The sequence below is a fragment of the Neophocaena asiaeorientalis genome, unplaced genomic scaffold (assembly GCF_003031525.2).
Source record: "Neophocaena asiaeorientalis asiaeorientalis breed wild unplaced genomic scaffold, Neophocaena_asiaeorientalis_V1.1 scaffold202, whole genome shotgun sequence".
Lineage (NCBI taxonomy): Eukaryota > Metazoa > Chordata > Mammalia > Artiodactyla > Phocoenidae > Neophocaena > Neophocaena asiaeorientalis.
This window is the reverse complement of record NW_020172627.1, coordinates 1,737,785-1,751,355: the sequence shown is the minus strand read 5'-3', so window position 1 is coordinate 1,751,355 and position 13,571 is coordinate 1,737,785. Positions and strand designations below refer to the sequence as shown.

The following is a 13,571-nucleotide window of genomic DNA, read 5'->3' as shown; positions in this document are numbered from 1 at the left end:
AGTATTCATTTATTCCACAGATATCATATTTCATTAATCCTAAAACATTTTTTTCACATTGTAGCATCTGAAATCCAAATACTTCTAAAACTTGGTGGTATATCATAATTTAATTTGCAGTATTTTTTAATGGTACATAAAATAAATGTATTTTATAATCTATGGAATCTTATATTTGAGGAAACATGGTAATTAGAATGCCAGCTATATACCAGTCCGTTTTAAGCTTTGGAGCTGTAATTGTGACCAAGATAGACTGGGTCCTTGTTATCAAGTTTACACTGTAGTGGAGAACACAGACAAGAGCTTGTAACATGACTTAGACTGGGTAGTCAGGAAATGGTTTTCTTTTTAAGGGGAATTTCAGACATATACAAAAATAAAGTAGGGTAATAAACCTACATATATGTATTATCACCCATCTTCAACAATTACCAATTCATAGCTAATCTCGTTTGATCCATATTCCTACCTATTACCCACCCCAATTTTTTGAAGTTCACCCCAGACATAATACATGTCTTTAAAGACTGTACCACAATACCATCACACTAAAATAGAAAGGACTTCTTCTTCCAAAAGATGGAGTACACAAACATTTCCCTATTCTTCCTGCTAAGTACTGCTAAAAACCATGAACATGATATATAAAACAAATATAAAATTCTGAAAGGGGGAAGAGAGAAGGCAGACTGGTTAGGGGAATCCTGGGAACCAAGGAACAATACAGTGGTAAGTTCCCTGGATTTTGTTATTGGTCTTATATTCTATAGTGATTACTGGAAAAGGCAGCCACCTGGAAATTCTGAGTGCAGATAAAGAAAGGCCCAAGAAAAGCCTACTCCCTTTAGCCAATGGACCAGGAAAGGGGCAGCCTACAAGACAGAAACTTTTATGTAATAAACCCTCTATTCAAGCCAAACACACAAAAACAACAACAAAACTAAGACCCTACCAGCAAAGATAATGTTTAGAGCCTAGACTTTCACCCTTTCCAGGTTACAACAAAATGCTCCAGTAGGTCAGATGTTAAAGGGGGTCTCTCCCAACGCAGTGTGAGTGGAGAACACATGCGAACACTGGACTTCTATCTCCACCTGGGCTAACATGGCTCCTCTCCCGTTTCCTGTTAGGTGCCCTGCCCCTTCCACTAGGAAGTGTCAGAGGAAGGCTAACTGACAGTCAGAACTTCTTCCCACTTCTCAGCAGAACTGAGGCCATTCATGCACTTCCATCTACCATTCTGCATTGTCAATGGAGAATACGTGAAGAGCATCAGGGCGCTCCCCTTCCTAGCCAGAATTATGTCAGCACAGCCTACAGTGGAGCCTGAACTCCAATTTCTACCAAGCAGTGACAAGGAGCCCTCCCCTCTGTGTGTCAACTGAGGCAGAGAGGAGAACCTGAACATCCATCTCCATCTGGCTGTAACGAGGCAGTGTCTTGTTCCCCAGCTGGAGCAGTACCTGAGGCCAGCTAAAACAGGTATCAGGGCTTCCCTGGTGGCGCAGTGGTTGGGAGTCTGCCTACCGATGCAGGGGACGCAGGTTTGTGCCCCGGTCCGGGAGGATCCCACGTGCCGCGGAGCAGCTGGGCCCGTGAGCCATGGCCGCTGAGCCAGCGCATCTGGAGCCTGTGCTCTGCGACGGGAGAGGCCACAGCAGTGAGGCCCGCGTACCGCAAAAAAAAAAGGTATCAGAGGAGGCCTGCTAAAACACAAGATTTAATGAGATCCAGATTCTCATAATATCCAAAATGTTCAATGAAAAATCACTTTGAATGAAAAGTCACTTATCATACCAAGAACCAGGAAGATCTCAACTTGAGTGACAAAAGGCAACCAACAAACAGCAATACGGTGATGACACAAATGTTAGAATTACCGGATGAGGATTTTAAAGCAGCCATCATAAAAATGCTTCAACGAACAATTATGAATACTTGAAATAAATGAAAAAGTCTCAGCAAGGAAGCAGAAAGTCTCAACCAAGAGGTAGGATATATACGAAAAACCAATTTAAAAATTTAAAACTAAAAAAAATACAATAACAAATTAAAAAAAAAACCTCCAAGAATGAGCTCAACAACAGAATAAAGAGGATAGAGGAAAGAATCAGTGAACTTGAAAATGGAACCATAGAAATTAGCCAATTTGAACAATGATAAAAATAGACTGAAAAATAATAAAAAATTGGGCCTCAGGAAAATCTGAGACTATAACATATAACATTCATATCATTGGAATTCCAGAAGAGGAGAAAGATGGTGTGGGATGAAGAAGTGTTCAAAGAAACAGTTTCTAAAAATATTTCCCAAATTTATCAAAAGACATAAAAACCTATAGATTCAAAAAGCTGAATGAACTCCAAACAGGATAAACTAAAAAAATTCCACACCAAAAGCACATCATAGTCAAACTTCTGGAACAAAAAAAGAAAAATTATTGAAAGCAGTCAAAAATGACATCTTACCTGCCAGGGCAGAGGCCAGGAGACATCACGGTGGTGGGTCTATATGGCAGCAGCTCTGTGGGGCTGTCTGGCTCTTACACTCGGCCGCCACCAGCTCCTACAGTGTCTTCCTTGTGCAAGGGGCTGACCCAAATACTGCTCGTCTTAGACCTGGCCTGGTGGTTGCGCATCAACTTCCCCTACGTCTTCATCATAGCTTCCATGATGCTCAAAGTCCACATGCAGGTTCATATTGAGATCCATCGAAGGCCTTCCTTGGACTGACAGACGTGTCCTTAGGCTCAGGGCATCAGAGAACACCTAGCATGAGGGACTCTCAGCATCCGCCTCGCAGAAGAGAAGGGAGCAGGTGATGACTCAGACAAAATGCTGTATAGACTTAACGCAGAAGGAGAGCCCTTGCCCATCAGATATAACTTCCAGGACGAATAAGCTTGCAGTTGATGTAAATGGTAATTCACAAAATGAGTTAACATTGGAAATGAAAATGATCTGAGTGAGGTCAGCTTCTTGCTTCACGATGGCAACAAAGCACTTCCATGTTTGCAAGAATCAATAAGAAAAAATTCAGCTTCAGCAGCTGTTCAGAGGAAGACTGGATCTGTTCTTTGCTCCTGCAAAAGAGTGTTTTGCTGGGGTGTCCTGTGGCTCTGGAGAAGCTCAGGTGAGGCACTGGCTGGGAGGAGGGCCCACAGCCACTGAGAGCCACAGAGGACAGAGCCACAAAGGAGAGCCTGGGGAGTCAGGACTACCATCCTCTCAAAAATGGTCAGAAATGGGGATTTGTGAGGATGAACCACCAAGTGCTTTTCTGGAGAGGCAAGACTCTGAGTTGGAACTGTCTTGCCTGCATTCCATCCTGTCTACACTGCTGCAGCACATCCCCAAATATTCTTGAATGATGAGACAAAATGTGTTTTCCCTGGCCATTCAAAGCTCATGTTTTCAGAGCAAACAGTAGAATACAAGAAAATGCTTTCGTGTGAAAAAAGTACTTCAAATGATCTGCAGATAACACTGGCATTACTGGCTCTACAAGCTTTTGAATTTGCAAATCTGTTATGTCATAATTAAGGTACAAGCAGAACAATAAAATTTTTTAAAGTCCTAAATGATTTCTTTTGCATTAAGTCTGGATGCAAACCATGCAGCCATGAAGCTCCTGCTTTGGTTTGTATGACCAGATAGACTTAAAGTAAGTGGAATTCAAATTCATGGAAAGCTGGTTGATATGGAAGGAAATTTTTGACTTTTAAATTGTGCTTGAAAGACATTCAGGATTGGGAAACCATTTCAAGGAGAATACTGATATATCCTACATAAATATCAGATTAGACCCTAAAGATTTAACATGAAGCATTTAATATGCCTTCAACACCCATTCTAAAGGGCTACAGTCCCAGATACTGTCTCTCCAGACTGTCTCTGACCATCTAATGGAAGTAGATATTTGTAAAATCAACCCCTCTGTACTTGCTCTGAGCCAGGCTGAGTTGATGGTAAGCTGTTACCACTTCTGCATTTTTTTTTTCTTTTCTTTTTGCGGTACGCGGGCCTCTCACTGTTGTGGCCTCTCCCATTGCAGAGCACAGGCTCCGGATGCGCAGGCTCAGCAGCCATGGCTCACGGGCCCAGCCACTCCGCAGCATGTGGGATCTTCCTGGACCGGGGCACGAACCCGTGTCCCCTGCATCGGCAGGCGGCCTCTCAACCACTGCGCCACCAGGGAAGCCCCATTTCTGCATTTTGTAGAATTTTTGTCAACAAAATTTGATTTCTCTTCTCACATGCCTCTCCTTCCACTTCAAATGCAATAAATGGAGGCCCTACAGTGAAAGTTGCAACATTAACCTTACCTTTAGATAAACCTTTCTCTAATTAGGAACCCTAGCAGTGTTATTTGAAATAAAAAGGAGCTTGAGGCTATCTGTCGTTGCTCAGTTATAGAGAGGCAAATCAAGTATTTCCTTTATAGAAGGTTTCCAGTTTATAGGAGTCAAGGTATCTCTACACTTAGATTTTTCTGGGTTAACTCCTTTTGTTGTGTGTTGATAACTTTGATAAAAGGCACTTAAGAGTGTAAGTTTTTAAGGAGTCCCAAAGTAAGACTTAACCAATTTCAGAATTATTTGACTGCATATATTTATATTGTGTGCTAAATTACTATGCCGTGTGCTATTTTAGTGTTTTGGGAAAATGAAAAATAAAGCCCATTCTTTGGCATAATAAATGTCTCATTTTATGTGTGTAAAAGAAAATTACAATTGGTTTCTCATCAGGAACAATGAAGGCCAGCAGGAAGTGGCACAACACTTTTCAAATTCTGAAAGAAAAGAACTGCCAACGCAGAATTCTATATCTAGTAAAAATATGCTTCAGGGATAAAGGGGGAAAAATCAAGGCATTCTCAGATGAAGGAAAACTAAGAGAACTTGTTCCCAGCATACCTGCGCTAAAAGAATGACTAAAGGAAGTTCTTGAAACAGAAAGGAAATGATAAAAGAAGGAATCTTGAAACATCAGGAAGAACAGAAAGAGTAAAAATATGGATAAATACAGTACACTGTATTTTTCTTGAGTTTTCTAAATTATGTTTGTTGAAGCAAAAATTATAGCTGTCTATTGTGGTTTTCAATGTATATAGAGGAAATAAGACAATTATAAATGGGAGGGTCAAGGGCATAAAGAGAGGTAAGTTTTTTATACTTCACTCAAACGTAAGATATTGACGCCAGTAGACAGTGACAAGTTATGTACTTACAAGGTAATACCTAGAGCAACCACTCTGAAAGCTATAGAAAGAGGTACACTCAAAAATGCGATAGATACATCAAAATGGAATTTTTAAAAATTGTTCAATTAACCCACAGATAGGCAGGAAAACAAAAATATTAAACATAGAGAACCAGAAAATAAAAAATAATGGCAGACTTAAATATGCATACATCATAATTACATTAAATAACAAGACACTAAATATTAAAGACAGAGATTGGCAGTGCATTAAAAATATGACCCAATTATATGAACTATATGGTATCTGTAAGAAACTCACTTCAAATATAATGATAAAGGGAGGTTGAAAGTGAAAGGATGGAATAAAAGATATACTTTGAAACATTAATCAAAAGCAGGAGTGGCTAGAGCTTCCCTGGTGGCGCAGTGGTTGAGAGTCCGCCTGCCGATGCGGGGGACATGGGTTTGTGCCCCGCCCGGGAAGATCCCACATGCAGCAGAGCGGCTAGGCCCATGAGCCATGGCCGCTGAGCCTGCGCGTCTGGAGTCTGGCTCCGCAACGGGAGAGGTCACAACAGTGAGAGGCCCACGTACCACAAAAAAAAAAAAAAAAGCAGGAGTGGCTAGATGGGTATCAAATAATGTAGACTTTAGAGCAAGAAATTTAGGGATAGGGAGGGATGTGTCATAGTGATAAAAGGGTCCACTAAGAAGACAGCAATCTTAAATTTTTATGTACAAAGTAATAAGGATGCAAAATATGTGAAGCAAAAACTGACAGAAATGAATGGAAACAGACAAATATAAAATTATAGTTGATGACTTCAACATCCCTCTCTCAACAATTGATAGAACAATTTGATAGAAAATCAGCAAAGGGAATTCCCTGGCGGTCCAATTGTTAGGACTCTGCACTTTCACTGCTGAGGCCACGGGTTCAATCCCTGGTCAGTGAACTAAGATCCCACAAGCCATGTGGTGCAGCCAAAAAAAAAAAAACAAGGATATAGAACTCAACATTATCCCATCAATCAATCAATGTGATCTAAACACTTAAAAAACACTCCACTCAACAATGACAGAATGCACAATCTTTTCAAGTACCTGGGGAATATATGCCAAGATAGACCATTCCTAAGCTATAAAACAAACCTCAACAAATTGAAAAGAATTGAAATAATATAAAATGTGTCCTCTGGCCACAATGGAATCAATTAGAAATCAATAACAGAAAGCTAAAAGGAAAATTTCCAAACACTTAGAAACTAAACAACACACTTCTAAATAATTCATGGGTTAAGTCTCAAGGGAAATTTTAAGATATATGTTTAACAGAATGAAAGTGAAAATATATACACACTACTGTATATAAAACAGATAACCAACAAGGACCTACTGTATAGCACAGGGAACTATATTCAATATTTTGTAATAACCAATAAGGGAAAATAATCTAAAATATATATATATATATATATATATATATGAACCACTGCTGTACACCTGAAACCAACTATATTTCAATTAAAAAGAGGAAAGATCGCAAATCAAGGCTACTACCTCAAGAAACTAGGGGGAAAAAAGCAAAATAAACTCAAGCAGAATGCAAAAATAAAGAGCTGAAATGAATGGGACAGAAAAAAGTTAACTGAGAAACACAAATGAAACAAAAAGCTTTGAAATGTTCGATCAAATTGACAAATCTCTCACAAGACTGAAAGGGAAAAATAGAGAAGACTCAAGTTACTAACATCAAAAATAAAATAAGGGATATTACTATAGACCCTGCAGACATTAAAAATATAATAATGGAATATCACAAACACCTCTACACATATATCTGACAACTTTGATTATATGGAGCAATTCCTCAAAAAGTACAAACTACTACAACTCATCAAATATAAAATGTATAATTTGAATAACCATATAACTATTATGGAAATTGAGTTTGTAATTTTGTAACTCTCACAAAGCAATCTTCACACCTACATGGTTTTACTGGAGAATTCTACCAGCTGTTTAAAGAAGAATTAACATGTCTATACAAACTCTTCCTGAAATAGAAGAGGAGGGAAAACTTCCCAATTTGTTTTATTACCTTGATACCAAAGCCAAAGACAGTAAAAACACAAACAGAACTGCAGACCAATATCTCTCATGATTAGAGATAGAAAAATTCTTAACAAAGTGTTAGCAAATAGAATTCAGCAATATAGTAAAATATTATACACCATGACCAAGTGGGATTTATCCCAGGTATGCAAAGCTGGTTCAATTAATGTAATCATAGCAACAGGCTAAGGAAGTCATATGATCATATCAAAAGATGCAGAAAAAGCATTTGACAAAATCCAAGACATATTCATGATAAACATTCAGCAAACTAGAATACAGGGGAACTTCCTCAACATGACATACACACACAAAATCTATAAAAGTCTACAGTTAACACTGCTCAATGTTTAGAAACTAGATGATTTCTTCCTAAGATCAGGAACAAGGCAAGGATCTCTCACTACGTCTATCCCACATCATACTGGAAGTTCTAGCTAATGCAATATAACAGTAAAAGGTATACAGGTAGGTTGGGAAGGAAGAAATAAAACTGATTTTGTTCCCAGTTACATGATTATTGTTGTAGAAAATCCCAAAGATGAACAAAAAACTCCTGAACTAATAAGCCACTGTATTAAGGTTTCAGGATACAAGGTTAATAAACAAAAATCAATTGCTTTGGGACTTTCCTGGTGGTGCAGTGGTTGGGAGTCTGCCTGCCGATGCAGGGGACACGGGTTCGTGCCCCGGTCCGGGAAGATCCCACATGCCGCGGAGCGGCTGGGCCCGTGAGCCATGGTCGCTGAGCCTGCGGGTCCGGAGCCTGTGCTCCGCAACGAGAGAGGCCGCAACAGTGAGAGGCCCGCGTACCGCAAAAAAAAAAAAAAAAAAGAATCCGCCTGCAAGTGCAGGGGACATGGGTTCAAGACCTGGTCTAGGAAGATCCCACATGCCATGGAGCAACTAAGCCCTTGCGCCACAACTACTGAGCCTGTGTGCCACAACTACTGAAGCCCGTATGCCTAGAGCCCGTGCTCTGCAACAAGGCACCACAACGAGAAGCCCGTGCACTGCAACGAAGAGTAGCCCCTGCTCACTGCAATTAGAGAAAGCCCGCGTGCAGCAACGAATACCCAACGCAGCCAAAAATAAAATAAATAAATTTTAAAAAATCAATTCCTTTGCTATATACCAGCAATAAACAATTGGAATGTGAAATTTAAAATATAATGACATTTACATTAATAGCCCAAAAATAAAATAATTAGGTATGTCACAAAATATGTACAGGATCTGAGGAAAGCTACAAAACTGATTAAACAAATCAAAGATGACCTAAATGCATGGAGACATAATCCATGTTCATGAATAGGAAGACTCAATATTGTTAGGACGGCACAATATGCATTGATCCATAGATTTCAATGCAATCTCAGTCAAAATCCCAGCAAGTTATTTTTGGATATAGACAAACTGATTCTAAAGTTTATATGGAAAGGCAAAAGGCCCAGAATGGCCAACATAATACGAAACAAAAAAAGCACCACCAGCAGGCTTACATTACCTGACTTCAAGTCTTACTATAAAGTACAGTAATCAAGACAGTATGGTATTGCCAAAAGTATAAACTAACAGATCAATGGAACAGAATAAAGAGCCCAGAGATAGAACCACATAAATACAGCCAATTGATCTTTGGCAAAAGAGCAAAGGCCATTCAATGAAGAAAGGATAGCCTTTTCAACAGATGTTCAAACTGGACATCCACATGCAAAAAAATTAATCCAGACCTTACACCTTTCACAAAAATTAACTAAAAATAGGTCATAGGCTAAATGTAAAACTCTAAAATTTCTTGAAGCTGACACAAGCCAAAATCTAGGCGACTTGGGCTTGGTGATGAGTTTTTAGATACAACACCAAAAGCATCATCCATGAAAGAAAAAATAGGTTAAAACGAATAACTCCTCCTCTGCAAAAGACACTATAAATGAAATGAAAAGGCAAGCTACAGACTGGGAGAAAATGTTTGTGAAACACACACTTGATAAAAGACTTGTACATTCCAAAATGTATGAAGAACTCTTAGAAACTGAACAATAACAATCCAATTAAAAAACAGACAAGAGAACTGCTACCCACGTATCAGAATGGTTAAAATCTGCAGCACTAACAATATCAAGTGCTGGTGAGGGTATGGAAATAAAGGAACTCTCAGTCATTGCTAGTAGAAATGCGAAACAGTACAGCCACTTTGGAAGACAGTCTGGTAGTTTCTTACAAAAGTAAACTTAGTCTTATCATATGATCCAGCAATCACATTCCTACATATTTACCCAAGTAAGATGAAAACTTATGTCCACAGAAAATTCTGCACACGAACGTATACAGTGGCTTCATTTATGGTTGTCAAAACTGGAAGCAATCAAGAGCTCCTCTGGTCGGTGAATAGACTGTGGAACATCCATACGTTGGAATATTATTCAATGATAGAAACAAATGAAATATCAAACCACAAAAAGACACGGGAGAACCTCAAATTCACATTGCTAAGTGAAAGAAGCCAGTCTGAAAAGGCTACATATTGTGTGATTCTAACTCTGTGACTTCTGGAAAAGGTAAAACTACAGAGATAGTAAAAAGAACAGTGGTTGCCAGGAGTTTGGAGTCGGGAACAGAGATGGGGGAAGGAGTGAAAAATTGGGGCATGGAAATTTTAGGGTGATCAGACTATATGATAATGTAATGTTAGATACATGACATTATGCACTTGTGAAAACCCACAGAACTGTACAACACAAGCAGTGAACACCAAAGTGAACTAGGGACTTTAATAATAAGTAGCAATATTGGGACTTCCCTGGTGGCGCAGTGGTTAAGAATCCACCTGCCAATGCAGGGGACATGGGTTCGAGCCCTGGTCCGGGAAGATCCCACATGCCGCAGAGCAACTAAGCCCGTGTGCCACAACTACTGAGCCTGACAGCCACAACTACCAAGCCCGAGTGCCACAACTACCGAAGCCCGCATGCTTAGAGCCCATGCTCCGCAACAAGAGAAGCCACTGCAAAGAGAAGCCTGCATACCACAACGAAGAGTAGACCCCTCTTGCCACAACTAGAGAAAGCCCGCGCGCAGCAATGAAGACGCAATGCAGCCAAAAATTAATTAATTAAAAAATAATAATAAGTAGCAATATTGACTTACCAGTTACAAATGTACCACACTAATACAAGAAGTTAAGAATAGGGGAAACTCTGGGGAAGAGGGAGTGTTCAGGAACTACACATACTATCTTGTGAACTTTCTGTAAACCCAAAATTTCTCTAAAAAATAAACTCTCTTTTAAAAGAGGGGGAGGGAGGCAGGGGGAGGCAAAGAGAGAGAGAGAATAGTATGAGTTGATTGTGGGGCCGGACTTCGCATGGCTTTGAGCTGCGTTGAAGATTTCACTGTCTAAAAACAATGGGGTGCCACTGATAGGACTCAGGTACCCAGTGTCAAGGTTTAGGGTTGAACATCTGCTATTTCCAGGCCTCTTGTGGATGATGGAGGTCTTGAGACTTTTTCACTAGTCTACTGAAATGTAATTCTCTGTACCTTCATGTGTCTATGAACATACCAACTCCCCCTTCCTTTTATTAAATAGTAAGCCTAAATTCAACAAACATTTGCTCCAAATACTGGAATTTTAAGAGTTTATCAGTCCTTAAGGAAATGAAGGGGCCCAGAGAATTCTACTTCTATCAGTAAGGTAGAGTAAATGATTTTTTAAAAAACCCAGGACTTCCTTGGTGGCACAGTGGTTAAGAATCTGCCTGCCAGTGCAGGGGACATGGGTTCAATTCCTGGTCCGGGAAGATCCCACATGCCGCGGAGCAACTAAGCCCGTGCACCACAACTACTGAGCCTGCGCTCCAGAGCCTGCGAGCCACAACTACTGAAGCCTGCACACCTAGAGCTGGTGCTCCACAACAAGGGAAGCCACCACAATGAGAAGCCCGTGCACCACAACGAAGAGTAGCCCCCGCTCGCCACAACTAGAGAAAGCCCGCGCGCAGCAACAAAGACCCAATGCAGCCAAAAATAAATTAATTAATTAAATTAAATTTAAAAACCCAACTATACTCTAGATATAACACACCTTTATGGATTTTTTTGTTCTTGAAAAGTCCCACCTCCTTTCAGCCTCCCCCCAAGTGAATTAAAACAATCTAGGAATAGTAAATGGTAAGCAAAGGGGAGAAAGGGCTGTCCTGAGGGTGAGTGCCAAAAATTGCACTATAACTTGAATTACTATACTTTGGGCCAATAAAGAAGGGGGAATGACTAGGCAGATTAGAAGAAGAATCAACTAAAACCAAAAGAAATGGAAAATAAAATTGGTTAAATGATGGATTAGACACAGTTGAAGAGATTTGAGATTGGCAGCTATATCTGATTACTCAAAAGTGAGATACAGCGAGGCAAGTCAATGGATAAAAATTAAATGAGATGGTTTATTTGACGGCCTTCACAGATCTGTCTTTTGATTCAACAGTATTTGGATGGAAGATAACCCAGGACTATTCTCCTTCTAGGCTCTGACCACACTTCAATGTTCTGTCCAACCTCAGCCTCCAAAGTACCTCTGAACCAGCTCATGTCTCATGCCTCCAAGACCAGCTAACACTGTATTTTGTGGCCAGAGTGCCTTGTCTCCAACAAGAGCTCCCAGATCCTTCAGAATTATTCAAATAAGGCCAAGGCCACTCACTATCCACTATCTGGCCAAGGTGCATTTGTGAATCTCTAACACCTGACTCTCTGGGCTTCTTTCTTCCTTCCTTTCTCTTCCTTTCTTCCTTTCTCTTTATTTCTTTCTTTCTCTCTCTCTTTCTTTCTTAGTTATGCCATGTTGGGTCTTCATTACTGCGCATGGGCTTTCTCTAGTTGCAGCGAGTGGGGGCTACTCTTCGTTGCAGTACGCAGGCTTCTCATTGCAGTGGCTTCTCTTGTTGCAGAGCACAGGCTCTAGGCGTGCGGGCTCAGTAGTTGCAGCACATGGGCTCTAGGGCACGTGGGCCCAGTAGTTGTGGCACGCAGGCGCTAGAGTGCAGGCTCAGTAGTTGTGGCACATGGGCTTAGTTGCTCCACAACATGTGGGATCTTCCTGGACCAGGGATCAAACCTGTGTCCCCTGCATTGGCAGGTGGATTCTTAACCACTGCACCACAAGAGAAGTCCCTGGGCTACTATTTTAATTGCAACAATGTGGCCCTCTAAAGTGTGTGTGCCACTTCTGGAAGTTGTCAAGGCAGAAACACAAAGGCACCAAATGCCTCCTTGCAAAACTAGTTTAGTGATGGTGCCTTCTTTTGAGGATAAACAGAAGCCATCTCAAGATGAGTCAGGTTACACCTTGGATGCCTTAGAGGAGAAGAACTGAAGCTGGCCCTAATAGATCTGCATCCTCTGGGCTCTGACAGCACAGCTCCTCATGTCTGTGACTTCTGAAAGCACCACTTCCTAAAGCAGGAAGTGAAACGCATCAAGAAGATGTGCTTCCACCTGACCAACCTCTACAAGTCAGGCTTGGGTAGTACCTCTTTGAAAGACTCACACTCAAGCATGATTAGAGACCTCCTGAATCCAGTGGCCCTTGAGGGGCACTCTTACATTCCCCTGGCTTCAGGGACTCCACCTGAACTTCTGCTCCCATCCCAAGGGCAGTTGTTTATATACTCCTCCAGACACTTTTCCAAGCTGTGAACAAGGTGGAAACAATAAATTTTTTTCTTTTTAACATGGAAAAAGTTTAAATTTAAAATAACTAAAGAGAGTGGCATGGACTTATATATACTACCAAATGTAAAATAGATAGCTAGTGGGAAGCAGCCACATAGCACAGGGAGATCAGGTGGTTTGTGACCACCTAGAGGGATGGGATAGGGAGGGTGGGAGGGAGATGCAAGAGGGAGGAGATATGGGGATATATGTATATGTATAGCTGATTCACTTTGTTATAAAGCAGAAACTAACACACCATTGTAAAGCAATTATACTCCAATAAAGATGTTAATAAATAAATAAATAAAAATAACTAAGAGAAGTGGAGGATAGACTCAGATTTAAATGGGTCTGATCGGAGTCCCAGAAAAGAATAGGGACAGTGGGGCAAAGGCAATACTTGAAGATCATTTTCTAGGACTAATGAAATACATTCCTAAAAACATCAGAGTGAAACTGCAGAACTAAAGCAGAGACTAAAAGCAGATCTTAAAAGCAGGAAAATAGAAAAGAGTGATACTCTCTTAAAAAAAAATT

At 40.5% G+C, this 13,571-nt stretch overlaps 1 protein-coding gene across 1 annotated transcript; it reads left to right on the top strand.

Annotated features, from left to right (window-relative positions):
* Window positions 1-3,030: 3,030 nt before the first annotated feature.
* On the top strand, window positions 3,031-3,984 carry FAM220A (family with sequence similarity 220 member A; the record flags this gene model as incomplete). The annotated part of the gene is given in 2 exon segments (XM_024739053.1): window positions 3,031-3,343; window positions 3,346-3,984. Coding segments are annotated over 2 exon segments (513 nt in total), but the record flags the coding sequence as incomplete, so codon positions are not given.
* Between the last annotated feature and the right edge of the window lie 9,587 nt (window positions 3,985-13,571).